This window comes from Dryobates pubescens, chromosome 26, assembly GCF_014839835.1.
Source record: "Dryobates pubescens isolate bDryPub1 chromosome 26, bDryPub1.pri, whole genome shotgun sequence".
Classification (NCBI taxonomy): Eukaryota; Metazoa; Chordata; class Aves; order Piciformes; family Picidae; genus Dryobates; species Dryobates pubescens.
Window position 1 is genome coordinate 941,147 of NC_071637.1, and position 16,916 is coordinate 958,062.

At 61.8% G+C, this 16,916-nt stretch overlaps 1 protein-coding gene across 1 annotated transcript in view; it reads right to left on the bottom strand.

Moving 5' to 3' along the window:
* CEP250 (centrosomal protein 250) overlaps window positions 1-16,916 on the bottom strand; it is a 65,584-nt gene that overhangs the window by 18,186 nt on the left and 30,482 nt on the right. The window contains exons 19-26 of the mRNA XM_054173337.1: window positions 13,390-13,524; window positions 12,425-12,568; window positions 11,084-11,385; window positions 8,925-9,084; window positions 7,041-7,357; window positions 5,932-6,088; window positions 5,149-5,269; window positions 124-278 (exon numbers count right to left, since the gene is read on the bottom strand). Of these exons, the coding sequence (XP_054029312.1) occupies window positions 124-278; window positions 5,149-5,269; window positions 5,932-6,088; window positions 7,041-7,357; window positions 8,925-9,084; window positions 11,084-11,385; window positions 12,425-12,568; window positions 13,390-13,524 (1,491 nt within the window). The remainder of the gene's footprint in view (window positions 1-123; window positions 279-5,148; window positions 5,270-5,931; window positions 6,089-7,040; window positions 7,358-8,924; window positions 9,085-11,083; window positions 11,386-12,424; window positions 12,569-13,389; window positions 13,525-16,916) is intronic.

Here is a 16,916-nt window from a genome sequence, read left to right on the forward strand (position 1 = left end):
CTCTGAGCTCCCTTCCAACCTGAGCCCTTCTGTGAGTCTGCAACCCCCTGAGAAGCTGCTCCTTGGAGCTGTTAACAGGAGGTCAAGTAAGGCATGCTGCTCTCTGGCCTCAGCCAGCCTCACCAGGACAGCTCTTCTTTGCTGCTCAGTGCTGTGGAGCTTCCTTTCCAAAGATGCCACTCCCTGCTGCAGACTCCTAGCTTCCTCCTTCAGGGCAACAGCCTCCTCCTGCAAGCTGGCCTGCAGGAAGCTCTTCTGGTGCTCTGCCACCTGTGTCTCTGCAGCAGAGGAGTTGAAAGAGAAAGGTGAAAGAGCACAGGGAAGACAAAACTGCTCTGCACCCTGCAGGGACAGCACAGAACTTGCTCCTCTGCCTGCCTGGATTCCCCCAGCCCCGAGGCCAGCAGGACACAGAGAGACAGAAGGGAAAGGCAAGCTCTGGAACAGCCATGTGAGGGGCAAGAGAAGGCAGCAAGGACAAAGCTTTTCAAAGCATGTGGAGAACAAAGAGGCTGAGAGGGTTGGGGCTGCTCAGCCTGGAGAAGGCTCCAGGGAGACCTCAGAGCAGCCCTCCAGTGCCTGGAGGGGCTGCAGGAGAGCTGGGCAGGGACTCTGCACAAGGGGCAAGGGTTCAGAACCGGAGCAGGGGAGATTGAGGTTTGGCCATCAGGAGGAAGCTCTGCACCATGAGGGAAATGCTGGAAGGAATGGCCCAGGGTTGCTCCATCCTTGGAGACCTTCAAGGTCAAACTTGATGTGGCCCTGGGCAGCCTGATCACAGAGTGCCAGGGGCTGGAAGGGAGCTCCAGAGCTCACCCAGCCCAAGCCCCTGCCAGAGCAGGAGCACCCAGGGCAGGGCACCCAGGAGCACAGCCAGGGGGGGTTGGAATCTCTCCAGAGAGGGAGACTCCACAGCCCCCCTGGGCAGCCTGCTCCAGGCCTCTCTCACCCTCACAGGCAAAAATCCTTCCTGCTGTTCCCATGGAGCTTCCTCTGCCTCAGCTTCCAGCACTGCCCCTTGGGCTGGCACTGGGCAGCCCCCAGCAGAGCCTGGCTCCAGCCTCTGGGCACTGCCCCTGCACAGCTTTAGCCCCAGCCATGAGCTCACCCTCAGGCTGCTCCTCAGCTTCCTCCCCTGCCCCTGGTGCTGCTCTAGTTGATGTCCCTGCTCACTGCAGGGGGCTGGGACAGGGAGACCACTCAGCAATCAGATGGGACCTGAAAGGCAGCCCCACTGCCAGCCCCACTGCCTGCCCCACTGCCAGCATCACTGCCAGCCCCACTGCCAGCCCCGCTGCCAGCATCACTGCCAGCAACACTGCCAGCCCCGCTGCCAGCCCCACTGCCAGCCCCACTGCCAGCCCCACTGCCAGCCCCACTGCCAGCCCCACTGCCAGCATCACTGCCAGCCCCACTGCCAGCATCACTGCCAGCCCCACTGCCAGCCCCACTGCCAGCATCACTGCCAGCCCCACTGCCAGCCCCGCTGCCAGCAACACTGCCAGCCCCACTGCCAGCCCCACTGCCAGCCCCACTGCCAGCCCCACTGCCAGCAACACTGCCAGCATCACTGCCAGCCCCACTGCCAGCATCACTGCCAGCCCCACTGCCAGCCCCACTGCCAGCATCACTGCCAGCCCCACTGCCAGCCCCGCTGCCAGCCCCACTGCCAGCATCACTGCCAGCATCACTGCCAGCCCCACTGCCAGCATCACTGCCAGCCCCACTGCCAGCAACACTGCCAGCAACACTGCCAGCCCCACTGCCAGCATCACTGCCAGCCCCACTGCCAGCATCACTGCCAGCCCCACTGCCAGCCCCACTGCCAGCATCACTGCCAGCCCCACTGCCAGCCCCACTGCCAGCATCACTGCCAGCCCCACTGCCAGCCCCACTGCCAGCCCCACTGCCAGCATCACTGCCAGCCCCACTGCCAGCCCCGCTGCCAGCAACACTGCCAGCATCACTGCCAGCATCACTGCCAGCCCCACTGCCAGCATCACTGCCAGCCCCACTGCCAGCCCCACTGCCTGCCCCACTGCCAGCATCACTGCCAGCCCCACTGCCAGCCCCACTGCCCAGCATCACTGCCAGCCCCACTGCCAGCCCACTGCCAGCCCCACTGCCAGGCATCCACTGCAGCCCCACTGCCAGCCCTCACTGCCAGCCCCCACTGCCAGCCCACTGCCAGCCTCACTGCCAGCCCCAGCTGCCAGCCCCCACTGCCAGCATCACTGCCCAGCCCTCACTGCCAGCCCCACTGCCAGCCTCACTGCCAGCCCTCACTGCCAGCCCCACTGCCAGCAACACTGCCAGCCCCACTGCCAGCCCACTGCCAGCCATCACTGCCAGCCACACTGCCAGCCCCACTGCCAGCACCACTGCCAGCATCACTGCCAGCCCCACTGCCAGCCCCACTGCCAGCATCACTGCCAGCCCCACTGCCAGCCCCACTGCCAGCCTCACTGCCAGCATCACTGCCAGCCCCACTGCCAGCCTCCGCTGCCAGCCCCACTGCCAGCATCACTGCCAGCTCACTGCCAGCCCCACTGCCAGCATCACTGCCAGCCCCACTGCCAGCCCCACTGCCAGCATCACTGCCAGCCCCACTGCCAGCCCCACTGCCAGCCCCACTGCCAGCATCACTGCCAGCCCCACTGCCAGCCCCGCTGCCAGCAACACTGCCAGCCCCACTGCCAGCCCCACTGCCAGCATCACTGCCAGCCCCACTGCCAGCCCCACTGCCAGCATCACTGCCAGCCCCACTGCCAGCCCCACTGCCAGCCCCACTGCCAGCATCACTGCCAGCATCACTGCCAGCCCCACTGCCAGCATCACTGCCAGCCCCACTGCCAGCCCCACTGCCTGCCCCACTGCCAGCATCACTGCCAGCCCCACTGCCAGCCCCACTGCCAGCATCACTGCCAGCCCCACTGCCAGCCCCACTGCCAGCAACACTGCAGCATCACTGCCAGCCCCACTGCCAGCCCCACTGCAGCCCCACTGCCAGCCCCACTGCCAGCAACACTGCCAGCAACACTGCCAGCATCACTGCCAGCCCCACTGCCAGCCCCACTGCCAGCATCACTGCCAGCATCACTGCCAGCCCCACTGCCAGACCACTGCCAGCCCCACTGCCAGCCCCACTGCCAGACCACTGCCAGCATCACTGCCAGCCCCACTATCAGCATCACTGCCAGCCCCACTGCCAGCAACACTGCCAGCATCACTGCCAGCCCCACTGCCAGCCCCACTGCCAGCCCCACTGCCAGCCCCACTGCCAGCCCCACTGCCAGCATCACTGCCAGCCCCACTGCCAGCATCACTGCCAGCCCCACTGCCAGCCCCACTGCCAGCATCACTGCCAGCCCCACTGCCAGCCCCGCTGCCAGCAACACTGCCAGCCCCACTGCCAGCCCCACTGCCAGCCCCACTGCCAGCCCCCACTGCCAGCAACACTGCCAGCCCCACTGCCAGCAACACTGCCAGCCCCACTGCCAGCCCCACTGCCAGCCCCACTGCCAGCCCCACTGCCAGCATCACTGCCAGCATCACTGCCAGCCCCACTGCCAGCATCACTGCCAGCAACACTGCCAGCAACACTGCCAGCCCCACTGCCAGCCCCACTGCCAGCCCCACTGCCAGCATCACTGCCAGCCCCACTGCCAGCATCACTGCCAGCATCACTGCCAGCCCCACTGCCAGCAACACTGCCAGCCCCACTGCCAGCCCCACTGCCTGCCCCACTGCCAGCCCCACTGCCAGCATCACTGCCAGCATCACTGCCAGCCCCACTGCCAGCAACACTGCCAGCCCCACTGCCAGCCCCACTGCCTGCCCCACTGCCAGCCCCACTGCCAGCATCACTGCCAGCCCCGCTGCCAGCAACACTGCCAGCAACACTGCCAGCCCCACTATCAGCATCACTGCCAGCCCCACTGCCAGCCCCACTGCCAGCCCCACTGCCAGCATCACTGCCAGCCCCACTGCCAGCCCCACTGCAGCAGCACTGCCAGCATCACTGCCAGCCCCACTGCCAGCATCACTGCCAGCCCCACTGCCAGCCCCACTGCCAGCATCACTGCCAGCCCCACTGCCAGCCCTGCTGCCAGCATCACTGCCAGCCCCACTGCCAGCCCCACTGCCAGCCCCACTGCCAGCATCACTGCCAGCCCCACTGCCAGCCCCACTGCCAGCATCACTGCCAGCCCCACTGCCAGCCCCACTGCCAGCATCACTGCCAGCCCCACTGCCAGCCCCACTGCCAGCCCCACTGCCAGCATCACTGCCAGCCCTGCTGCCAGCCCCACTGCAGCAGCACTGCCAGCCCCACTGCCAGCCCCACTGCCAGCATCACTGCCAGCCCCACTGCCAGCCCCGCTGCCAGCAACACTGCCAGCCCCACTGCCAGCATCACTGTCAGCCCCACTGCCAGCCCCACTGCCTGCCCCACTGCCAGCATCACTGCCAGCCCCACTGCCAGCCCCACTGCCAGCATCACTGCCAGCATCACTGCCAGCCCCACTGCCAGCCCCACTGCCAGCCCCACTGCCAGCATCACTGCCAGCCCCACTGCAGCAGCACTGCCAGCCCCACTATCAGCAGCGCTGCCAGCCCCACTGCCAGCCCCACTATCAGCATCACTGCCAGCCCCACTGCCAACACCACCTGCCAGCCCCACTGCCAGCCCCACTGCCAGCATCACTGCCAGCCCCACTGCCCGCCCCACTGCCCGCCCCACCTGCCAGCCCCACTGCCAGACCACTGCCCGCCCCACTGCCAGCCCCACTGCCAGCCCCACTGCCAGCCCCACTGCCAGCCCCACTATCAGCATCACTGCCCGCCCCACTGCCAACACCACCTGCCAGCCCCACTGCCAGCCCCACTGCCAGCCCCACTATCAGCATCACTGCCAGCCCCACTGCCAGCCCCACTGCCAGCCCCACTGCCAGCCCCACTGCCAGCCCCACTGCCAGCCCCGCTGCCAGCCCCTGGAGCTTTCAGTCTAAAAAGCTTTCCTGGCAGCTCTCCAGGTGAGTCTCCTGCTTCTTGGTTTCCTCCTGCACTGTGCTGTTGCTCTGCAGGGTACAGCAGACCCCCCCTGGGGCCAGAGGGCTGGGTCAGAGGGTTGGAAAGGTGAAGCTGTACCTTCCTGGCTCTGAGCCAACTGCTTCTGCAGCTCCTGGCTCTGGGCACTGAGATGGTCCCTCTCAACTTGCCTCTTGCTCAGCTCCAGCTCCAAGTCCTCTATCTTCTTCTTGCCATCATTCTGGAAGTGGTAAGAACAGGAGCAGCATAGATACAGAATTAACCAGGCTGGAAAAGACCTCAGAGCTCATCCAGTCCAACCTCTCCCCCAGCACCATCTGATCAACCAAACCATGGCACCAAGGGCCTCAGCCAGGCTCTTCCTAAACACCCCCAGGGATAGGGACTCCACCACCTCCCTGGGCAGCACATTCCAGTGGCAAATTACTCTCTCAGTGAAGAACTTTCTCCTCACCTCCAGCCTAAACCTCCCCTGGCACAGCTTGAGACTGTGTCCTCTTGTTCTGCTGCTGGCTGCCTGGGAGAAGAGCCCAACCCCCACCTGGCTACAGCCTCCCTGCAGGGAGTTGTAGAGAGCAAGAAGGTCTCCCCTGAGCCTCCTCTTCTGCAGGCTAAGCAACCCCAGCTCCCTCAGCCTCTCCTCCCAGGGCTGTGCTCACAGAGCTCCTTCTGGCAGGAGGCAGAGGAACAAACACTAAGGCAGACACAGCCAAGGCAGGATGGGGCAGTGGTGGCAGATGTGAGGGGGATTCTCCTTCCTCCCCATGGCAGCAGCAAGCAAACCTGGCTCCAAGGAACCCACACCCACCCTGGCTTTGGCACTGTGCCTTTGAGCTGAGCCCAGCAGGGGCAGAGGACCCCTGGGGGCACCAAACACATTACCAGGTCATGCTGGGTCTGCTTCAGGTGCTGCTGCAGGTCTTGGAGGGCTGCTGCCACTCTGTCCACTGTGAGCTCTGCAGGCAGGTCCCCAGCCTGAGTGACAGCTCCAGCCCAGGCATTGCCCTGTGCTGCAGAGAGAAGCCAGAGCTGTGTCAAGCTGAAGGGGCTGCAAGGACCAAGGCCTCCTGGGAGGCAGGAGAGGGTGGCAGTGCCTGTGACACCCTGCTGGAGCTCACACAACAGCAAGAGGTGAGGTACAGGCTGACAGTGGGTGCTGACCACTGACACCAGGGCTGCTCCAGGGACTAATGCAGTGCCCTATGGCTTGACACCTTGGCTCCTGCTGCTGGGCATGGCCCCACACACAGCCCTTGCCTCTGTGCAGGGATGCTTGGCTCCCACAGCTCCCCTAGACCTGAGGCAGCTCAGAGTGCAAGGCTGAGTCTGTCATGCCAGGAGTACAAAGAGCCAACCCTCCCTTCACACAGAACCACAGAGCTGCCAGGGCTGGAAGGGACCCCAAGGCTCAGCCAGCCCCAACCCCCTGCCATGGGCAGGGACACCTCACACCACAGCAGGTTGCTCACAGCCACCTCCAGCCTGGCTGCAAACACCTCCAGCCAGGAGGCTTCCACCACCTCCCTGGGCAGCCTGGGCCAGGCTCTCACCACCCTCATGGGGAAGAACTTCTTCCTCACAGCCAAGATCCAGCTCCCCACTTCTAGTGCTGCTCCATCCCCCCAGTCCTGTCCCTCCCTCACACCCCAGAGCAGAGGGGCAGGATCCTCTCCCTCCACCTCTGCCAATGGGCACTGGCAGCCCAGAAGCAGCTCAGCTGCCCTTGGCCTTCTGGGCTGCCAGTGCCCATTGCTGCCTCCCTGTCCCAGGCCTGATTCCTGTCCCCCTCAGAGGTGTCCCAGACCCCTATCCCTCCCTGACACCCTCCAAAGTCCCTCCCCAGCTTGCTTGCAGCCCCCTGCAGCTCCTGCAAGGCCACCAGAAGGTCTCCTGGGAGCCTTCTCCTCTCCAGCCTGCACAACCCCAACTCTCTGAGGCCCCTCCAAGAGCCTCCCTCCACCTCTCTCCTCTGCTTCCCCAGCTCCCCACACCTGCCTGCAGTGCAGGAGGCCAGGTCTCTGCTGTCAGAGCTCAGGTGGTGCAGGGTCAAGTGCAGTTTGTGCAGCTGGGCCTGGGCTTCCCTGTGGGCACTCTGAGCCAGCTGGCACTCCGTGGCCAGAGCCTTTGCTCTGCTCTCTGTGCTGCAGAGCTTTGAATGCAGCTCAGCCTTCTCAGCCTCCATCCTGCTCAGAGAGTCTCTCAAGCAGTGTTCCCCAGCCTGGGACTCCTGCAGAGCCTGCAGCAGCTGCTCCTCTCGAGCTGCCAGCTCAGCCTCCTTCTCCAGCAGCACTCCCTGCAGGGACTCTACCTGCAAGAGATGCACAGAGCCTCAGGGCTGCTGCTGGGGCAGCAGAGCAGGAAGGAATGAAGGAGAAGGACTTTTGCCAAGGGCTGGGAGTGCCAGGCTGAGGGTCAAGGGCTTTGAGCTGGGAGAGGAGAGACTGAGAGTGGAGAGGAGGAAGAAACTGTTGAGAGAGAGGGTGAGGAGAGCCTGGCACAGGCTGGCCAGGGAGGCTGTGGCTGCCTCCTGCCTGGAGGTGCTCAGGACCAGGCTGGATGAGGCCTTGAGCAGCCTGTGCTGGTGGGAGGGGTCCCTGCCCATGGCAGGGGGCTGGAGCTGGCTGAGCTTTGAGCTCCCTCCCAACCCCCACAACACTGAAATGCCTCCAGCCCAGAAGCACACTGGAAGCAGAAGGCACAAAGCCAAGGACTCAGACTGGGCACAGGTAGAGACTGGTACCTGGAGGCTGAGGGGCAGCCTCCCCACCCCCAAGGCATGGTCACTGCCCACCTTCCACACTGCCCAGCCCCAGAGATGAAGCCCTGTGTGTGTGGGGCTGGATGGCTGGCAGCTGGAGCAGCCCTGCAGAGTGGGGCTGCTGGGGGGCTTGGGAGGAGAGGCAAAGGGGAGACAAGCAGCACCCATGAGGCTGCACCTCCAACATGCCAGAGGCTGTGGCAGAAGTGCCTCCCCCAGCCTGCCATCCCCACTGCTGCTTCACTGCACTGCCCAGGGCCTGGCAGAGGCAGAAACCCCATCAGGGGATGGGGATCTCTGTTTCTAACAGAGGAGCTCCACAGGAGCCCTTCTGATTCCCCTCAGGGATTTAAGGCCAGGAATCAGAGAATCATAGAAACAATGATGGAAAAGACCTCAGAGATCATCAAGTCCAAGCTGTCCCCCAGCACCTCCTGACAGCTAACCCATGGCTCCAAGTGCCACATCCAAGCCCCTCTGGAACACCTCCAGGGATGGGGACTCCACCACCTCCCTGGGCAGCACATCCCCAGGGCCAATCTCTCTTGCTGGCAAGAACTTTCTCCTCACCTCCAGCCTGAACCTCCCCTGGCACAGCTTGAGACTGTGTCCTCTTGTTCTGCTGCTGGCTGCCTGGCACAAGAGCCCAACCCCCACCTGGCTCCAACCTCCCTGCAGGGAGTTGCAGAGAGCAAGAAGGTCTCCCCTGAGCCTCCTCTTCTGCAGGCTAAGCAACCCCAGCTCCCTCAGCCTCTCCTCCCAGGGCTGTGCCCCAGACCCCTCCCCAGCTTTGTTGCCCTTCTCTGGACACCTTCCAGCAGCTCAACCTCTTTCCTGACCTGAGGAGCCCAGAGCTGGCCACAGGACTCCAGGTGTGGGCTGAGCAGTGCTGAGCACAGGGCAGGATGAGCTCCCTGCTCCTGCTGGCCACACTGCTCCTGATGAGAAATGAAAGGACACCACAGGCAGAGAACAGAGATCCAGCCTTGACCTCCATGTTCAAAGCCTCTGGGCAGAAGACAGGAGGAGTGAAAGCTGTTGGGAGTGGAAAGAAGTTGGGGGCTCCAAGGTGAAGGTGGTGATCTGTGTCCCTGGAGGATGCCAGCACAGAGGTCACCTGGGTGTGGAGCTCTTTCATTTCTGTTCTCTGCTCTGAGTGGAGCTGCTGGGCCTGGTGAAGAGCAGCCACAAGCTGAGAGACCTTGGTGAGCTGGGCAAGGCTGCTTTCTTCCAGGGTCCTGAGGTTCAGGTCCTTCTCTTCCAGAGCCAGAGTCAGGCTGAAAGAGAGAGCATTCAACTCCTCACTCCACGCTGTAACACTTCAGGAACTCCCAGGGGAGAGCTGCAGCCTGCTGAGGCTTCACAGAGCGACTTGGGAGGCACCTCCAGAGCTCATCTACTCCTAGCCCCCTGCTGGAAGCAGGCACAGCCCCAGCTAGAGCAGGTGGCTCAGAGCTCCACCAAGCCTGACCTCAAATGGCTCCAGGGATGAGGCCTCCACCACCTCCCTGGGCAACCTGTGCCAGGCTCTCACCACCCTCCTGGGCAACAACTTCTTCCTAATGCCCAAGCTACTTCCTCTTGCCCCAACTGCTTCAGCCCTAAGCCAGGCTGCCAGCCACACTCAAGCAAGTGCTCCCCAGGCTTCCCAGGGCAATTCCTGGCTAAATCCCCTGTCCTGCAGGTGGGAATTGAATACAAGCATGGCAAAGCCTTGAAATAAGACATTAGGGAGCAGCACTAGAAGTGGGGAGCTGGAGCTTGGCTGTGAGGAAGAAGTTGTTGGCCAGGAGGGTGGTGAGAGCCTGGCCCAGGCTGCCCAGGGAGGTGGTGGAAGCCTCCTGCCTGGAGGTGTTTGCAGCCAGGCTGGAGGTGGCTGTGAGCAACCTGCTGTGGTGTGAGGTGTCCCTGCCCATGGTAGGGGGTTGGGGCTGCCTGAGCCTTGAGCTGAGCCTTGAGCTCCCTTCCAGCCCTGGCAGCTCTGTGGTTCTGTGTGGAGGGAGGGTTGGCTCTTTGTTCTCCTGGCATGACAGACTCAGCCTTGCAGTTTGGGCTGCCTCAGGTCTAGGGGAGCTGTGGGAGCCAAGCATCCCTGCACAGAGGCAAGGGCTGTGTGTGGGGCCATGCCCAGCAGCAGGAGGGAACAGGAGCCAAGGTGTCAAGCCATAGGGCACTGCATTAGCCCTTGGAGCAGCAATGGCCAGGCTGGATGTGGCTGTGAGCAACCTGCTGTGGTGTGAGGTGTCCCTGCCCCTGGCAGGGGGTTGGGGCTGGCTGAGCCTTGAGCTCCCTTCCAGCCCTGGCAGCTCTGTGACTCTGATTCTAAGATGAACATTTTTCACCCAGGACCCTTCAGGATTTTCTGAGGCATGAGGAAACAGCTGGCAAAGAGAAACATCTTGTCTTGTTTGTTCTTGGGTGCCCCAGAGGGCAGCCAGGCTCAGTCCAAACCCATGGGATGGCTTCTGCCAACCAGCAGGATCAGGGTGGAAGGCAGACACAGGTCCCAGTGCATTCCAAGTGTACTGGAGCCAAGGGTAGATCTCTCCAGCTCATACTGCATCTTGTCCTGCCTCCACTGAGACCCCCTGAAAGCTTCATGGACCAGCCTGACCAAGGCAGGCAAAGCACAGCACAGCTCCTCTGGAAGGGAGGACTGCTCCAAGAGCCATGGAGTGCAGGAGGAGGATTAAAGGCAAACAAAAGCCAACATCAAGAGCATGAAACAGAAGTGCAAGGACAGCTCAGGGCCCTGCTTGGCAGCAAATGCTGAGGGGCACTGAACAGGCACAGAGCACTGAATCAGTAAGGTTGGAAAAGACCTCAGAGACCATCAAGTCCAAGCTGTCCCCCAGCACCTCCTGAGAACTGAACCAGGGCTCCAAGTGCCACATCCAAGCCCCTCTGGAACACCTCCAGGGATGGGGACTCCACCACCTCCCTGGGCAGCACAGCCCCAGGGCCAATCTCTCTTGCTGGGAAGAACTTCCTCCTCACCTCCAGCCTGAACCTCCCCTGGCACAGCTTGAGACTGTGTCCTCTTGTTCTGGTGCTGTGTGCCTGGCAGAAGAGACCAACCCCCACCTGGCTACAAGAGCAAGAAGGTCTCCCCTGAGCCTCCTCTTCTGCAGGCTAAGCAACCCCAGCTCCCTCAGCCTCTCCTCCCAGGGCTGTGCTCCAGACCCCTCCCCAGCCTCCTTGCCCTTCTCTGGGCACATTCAAGGTCTGACAGCAGGAGGCCCTCAGGCAGAGTGGAGCTCCCAGGCTTGGCCTTACCTGGCTTTTTCACCCTCCAGGGCCTTCATCACAGCCTGGAGCTCCACATTCTGCTGCTCCACTTCTTCCCACCGAGTCCTTTCTCCCTCCAAGGCCTGCAGGCAGCCCTGCAGCTCCTTGTTCTGATGTTCTACCTCCTCCCATTGCATCTTCTGCTCATCCAAGAGCTTCTGGAGGTGCACAAGCTCCATCCCCTTCTGCCTTGAGAGTTCCTGTGCCTCACTCAGATCTTGCTGAGCTTTGTGGCCAATCTCTTGCTGGGACTCTTCACAGGCTGCCAGCTGAGATGTCAGCTCTTCCACCTCAAGGGGAACAGAATCAAGCAGTCACTGACCCACAGCTTGCCATGGCCACCCCAGATCATGGATGGAAAGGCAAAGAACAACCTTCCATTGCCCTCTGGCATGAGAGTGCAGATTCACAATGGATCACAGCATCACAGAGTGCCAGGGGCTGGAAGGGACCTCCAGGGATCACCCAGCCCAAGCCCCTGCCAGAGCAGGGCACACAAGGCAGGGCACACAGGGCACAGCCAGCTGGGGCTTGAAAGCCTCCAGAGCAGAGACTCCACAGCCTCTCTGGGCAGCCTGCCCCAGGCTCCAGCACCCTCACAGGGACAAAGTTTCCCCTCCTGCTCCCCTGGTACCTCCTCTGCTCCAGCTTGCCCCCAGTGCCCCTTGTGCTGTCCTTGGCCAGCCCTGAGCAGAGCCTGGCTCCAGCCCTGCACATCTTTATCCCCAGCACTGAGGGGTAAAGGCTCAGGCTCCTCTGCTCCAAGCTCCAAGCCCCAGCTCCCTCAGCCTGGCCTCACAGGAGATGCTCCACTGCCTGCAGCAGCTCTGTGCCTCTGGGATGGACTCTCTCAAGCAGTTCCCTGAGGTCCTTCTTGACCTGAGGGGCCCAGAACTGGACACAAGATTCCAGCTGTGGCCTCAGCAGGGCAGAGTAGAGGAGGAGGAGAACCTCTCTGACCTCCTCACCACAGCCCTTCCAATCCACCCCAGATGCCATTGGCCCTCTTGGTCACAGGGGCACACTGCTGGCTCATGGACACAGCCAACTTGTCCAGGAATCAAAGTGGGTCACCCTGCTCAGCTGGAAAATCATCTTCAAAGCCCTGCCAGCAGAAATCCCTTCTGGCCAACAGGGAAGGGACTTCCCCCTCTGCCCAGGGCAGCAGTGACCAGGTGCAGCTCACCACTACCTTTTCTTCAGAGCAGCTGAGCCCCAGGCCAAAGGCAGCCAGAAGGATTTCCCCCTCAGCCAGCTCTGCCCTGAAGAGGCAAAGAGGGGAGAGCCAACCTGTGTGAGGATTGGAGCTGCCCTTGCTGCTCCACTCACCTCTCTGTGCAGAGCATCCCTCTGCTGGAGCAGGACATTCACCTCCTCTCTGACAGTTTTGATTGCTTCCTCATGCCTCTTCTCCACTGCCTTCATCTCCTCCTGAGTCTCCTGCAGCTCTGCTTGCAGCTTCTCTGCCTCATGCTGTGAACAGAGAGGGAGAGCAAGCTGCAGGGAGCTGCCAACAGCCTCAGCTTCCTACTCTGTCTCAAAAGCTCTTTCCTTCAGCTACTTCTTTCTGCTTTGCTACCCAGCTCTGCTTCCCCTGGAAACTTTCCTTCCTGTTCACAGAATCACACAGATCTGATGTGGTTGGAAAAGACCTTTAAGCTCATCCAGTCCAACCATTCTCTAACTCTGCCAAGGCTGGTGCTGAACCCTGGCCCTCAGCACCACATCTCTGCCTCTCTGAAACACCTCCAGGGCTGGGCATTCAACCACCTGCCCCTGGGCAGCCTGTGCCAGTGCTTGAGAACCCTTTCAGGGAAGAAGTTGCTTCTCATGTCCAACCTAACCCTCCCCTGGTGCAACTGGTGGCCATTTCCTCTTCTCCTGGCATTTTTCACTAGGGGAAAGAGACCAACACTCACCCCCCTGCAGCTCTCAGGGAGCTGTAGAGAGCCAGGAGGTCTCCCCTCAGCCTTCCCCAGACTAACCCAGCCCAGCTCCCTCAGCTGCTCCTCCCCAGCCCTGTTCTCCCAACCCTTCCCCACCTTTGTTGCCCTTCTCTGGACCAAACTCCAGCCCCTCAATGTCCTGCTGGGAGCGAGGGGCCCAAAACTGAACCCAGTGCTGCAGGTGTTGCTGATCTCTGGAGCTCACCAGGCTCTGTGCTTCCAGCAGCCCTCTTTCCTCATTGCCAGGGTTTGAATTTCCTCCTTACTGCCCTGGCTCTCTCAAGCCTCTCTGTTACATCTAATTGCCAGCTGCCTGCTCTTCCCAGCCACCCCCCTGGCCAGACTTGCCTGCCCATTCTGTTGCTGCTCCTTCAGCTCCTGCTGGAGCTGCTCCAGCTGCTGGTAGGCTTCCCTTAGCTCTTCCTGAGTTTGGAGAAGTGTCTCTAGCACAGCATTCTTCTCACTTTCTTTTTCCAGCAGGACCTGCACAGAAACAAAGAGAAGAGGAGTCCAAGCTCCCCACACAAAGTATGGCTGGCAAGGCCCAGAGCCTGCTGGGCTCATGCCCTCCCCAGGAGCTGTGGGGCTGCTCACTTGGAGACACAGCTCCCTGAGCATGGACACAGAATCATGTTGGGGCTGGAAAAGCCTTCTGAGCTCACCCCAGCCCAACACCAACCCAACCCCACCATGGCCACCACACCAGGAACCCAAGTGCCATGGCCACAGGGCTCTGGGACCCCTCCAGCCATGGGGACTCCACCACCTCCCTAGGCAGCCTCTGCCAGGCCCTGAGCACTCCTGCAGCAAAGGAATTGTTCCTCCTCTCCAACCTCAGCCTCCCCTGGTGCAGCCTCATGGTTGGTCATGTCATGGTGACTGCATCTTCATCAGACTCTTCCAACAGGACAGAGGGGGGCACTTCCCAGCTGCCTTGCCCTCTGCTGTCCCCTCTTTGCTGCCTTGCCTCCTTTGCTGCTCTCCCCTCTTTGTCTGTCAGTGATGATCAAGGAAGCCTACAGGAAAGCTGGGGAGGGACTTTGGAGGGTGTGAGGGAGGGATAGGGGTCTGGGACACCTCTGAGGGGGGCAGGAATCAGGCCTGGGACAGGGAGCCAGCAATGGGCACTGGCAGCCCAGAAGGCCGAGGGCAGCTGAGCTGCTTCTGGGCTGCCAGTGCCCATTGGCAGAGGTGGAGGGAGAGGATCCTGCCCCTCTGCTCTGGGGTGTGAGGGAGGGACAGGACTGGGGGGGATGGAGCAGCACTAGAAGTGGGGAGCTGGAGCTTGGCTGTGAGGAAGAAGTTGTTGGCCAGGAGGGTGGTGAGAGCCTGGCACAGGCTGCCCAGGGAGGTGGTGGAAGCCTCCTGCCTGGAGGTGTTTGCAGCCAGGCTGGAGGTGGCTGTGAGCAACCTGCTGTGGTGTGAGGTGTCCCTGCCCATGGCAGGGGCTTGGGGCTGGCTGAGCCTTGGGGTCCCTTCCAGCCCTGAGAGCTCTGTGGTTCCATGATTTGCAGCAGGGACACTGCAAGGCTGCCAGAGGGCCCCAGCAGCTCCTGCAGAAAACTCAGGAGTCCCAAGGAGGCTTTGGTGAAAACCACTTCAGTGGTGAGGTCTGCAGTGGGCTGTGATGAGTTAATTCCCTTCACAGCAGCTATGAAGGAGCTGTGTGCTGGATCTGAGCCAGCTGGGGGTTGGTCTCTTGTGCCAGGCAGCCAGCAGCAGAACAAGAGGACACAGTCTCCAGCTGTGCCAGGGGAGGTTCAGGCTGGAGGTGAGGAGAAAGTTCTTCCCAGCAAGAGAGATTGGCCCTGGGGATGTGCTGCCCAGGGAGGTGGTGGAGTCCCCATCCCTGGAGGGGTTCAAGAGGGGACTGGATGTGGCACTTGGAGCCAGGGGTTAGTTGTCAGGAGCTGTTGAGCTCCTGGCTGGACTTGGTGATCTCTGAGGTCTCTTCCAACCTTGTTGATGCCATGAAATCAGTGGGGGTGGCACAGGGATGCTGTAGCTCTTGCTGAGCAATGCTTGCACAGTGTTAGGGCTTTGGCTGCTCTGCTCCCCCCCAGCAGCCAGGCTTGGGCTGCACAAGATTCTGCAGGGGACACAGCTGGAGCACCTGACCACCACTGAGGGAGCTGAGGGAGTTCAGCCTGGAGAAGAGAAGGCTCCAGGGGGACCTCAGAGCTGCCTGCCAGGATCTGAAGACATCCTACAGGCAGGCTGCAGAGGGACATTTCCTGAGGGTGTCTAGAGACAGGAGAAGGGCAAATGGGTTGGAGGCAGAGCAGGGTCAGACTGGAGCTCAGCAAGAAGTTCTTCAGTATGAGAGTGGGGAGACTCTGGCATAGGCTGCCCAGGGAGGTCTGCAGATGCCTTCTGCCTGGGGGTGTTCAAGGGCAGGCAGGAGGAAGCCTTGAGCAGCAAAGTCCAGCTGAGGTGTCCCTGCCCATGGTGGGGAGGTTGGAGATGAGCTCTGAGGTCCCTTCCAAGCTAAGCCAGTCTGTGATTCCATGAGTCCCTGACTGCAGGCCCATGCTGCCCTCTCTGAGCACTGCTCTGTCATGCAGCACCTGCAGACACAGTCAGTGCTGTCCCCAGGCACCCTCAAGAGAGAGGACTTTGGCTAGGAGACCAGGAGGGCTCTCAGTGTGGGACAGAGCTGCTCTGGGTAGCACACCAGGAGGGCTCTCAGTGTGGGACAGAGCTGCTCTGGCACAGCACACCAGGAGGGCTCTCAGTGTGGGACAGAGCTGCTCTGGCACAGCACACCAGGAGGGCTCTCAGTGTGGGACAGAGCTGCTCTGGCACAGCACACCAGGAGGGCTCTCAGTGTGGGACAGAGCTGCTCTGGCACAGCACACCAGGAGGGCTCTCAGTGTGGGACAGAGCTGCTCTGGGTAGGACACCAGGAGGGCTCTCAGTGTGGGACAGAGCTGCTCTGGCACAGCACACCAGGAGGGCTCTCAGTGTGGGACAGAGCTGCTCTGGCACAGCACACCAGGAGAGCTCTCAGTGTGGGACAGAGCTGCTCTGGGTAGCACACCAGGAGGGCTCTCAGTGTGGGACAGAGCTGCTCTGGCACAGCACACCAGGAGGGCTCTCAGTGTGGGACAGAGCTGCTCTGGGTAGCACACCAGGAGGGCTCTCAGTGTGGGACAGAGCTGCTCTGGCACAGCACACCAGGAGGGCTCTCAGTGTGGGACAGAGCTGCTCTGGCACAGCACACCAGGAGAGCTCTCAGTGTGGGACAGAGCTGCTCTGGGTAGCACACCAGGAGGGCTCTCAGTGTGGGACAGAGCTGCTCTGGCACAGCACACCAGGAGGGCTCTCAGTGTGGGACAGAGCTGCTCTGGCACAGCACACCAGGAGGGCTCTCAGTGTGGGACAGAGCTGCTCTGGCACAGCACACCAGGAGGGCTCTCAGTGTGGGACAGAGCTGCTCTGGCACAGCACACCAGGAGGGCTCTCAGTGTGGGACAGAGCTGCTCTGGCACAGCACACCAGGAGGGCTCTCAGTGTGGGACAGAGCTGCTCTGGGTAGGACACCAGGAGGGCTCTCAGTGTGGGACAGAGCTGCTCTGGCACAGCACACCAGGAGGGCTCTCAGTGTGGGACAGAGCTGCTCTGGCACAGCACACCAGGAGAGCTCTCAGTGTGGGACAGAGCTGCTCTGGGTAGCACACCAGGAGGGCTCTCAGTGTGGGACAGAGCTGCTCTGGCACAGCACACCAGGAGGGCTCTCAGTGTGGGACAGAGCTGCTCTGGGTAGCACACCAGGAGGGCTCTCAGTGTGGGACAGAGCTGCTCTGGCACAGCACACCAGGAGGGCTCTCAGTGTGGGACAGAGCTGCTCTGGCACAGCACACCAGGAGAGCTCT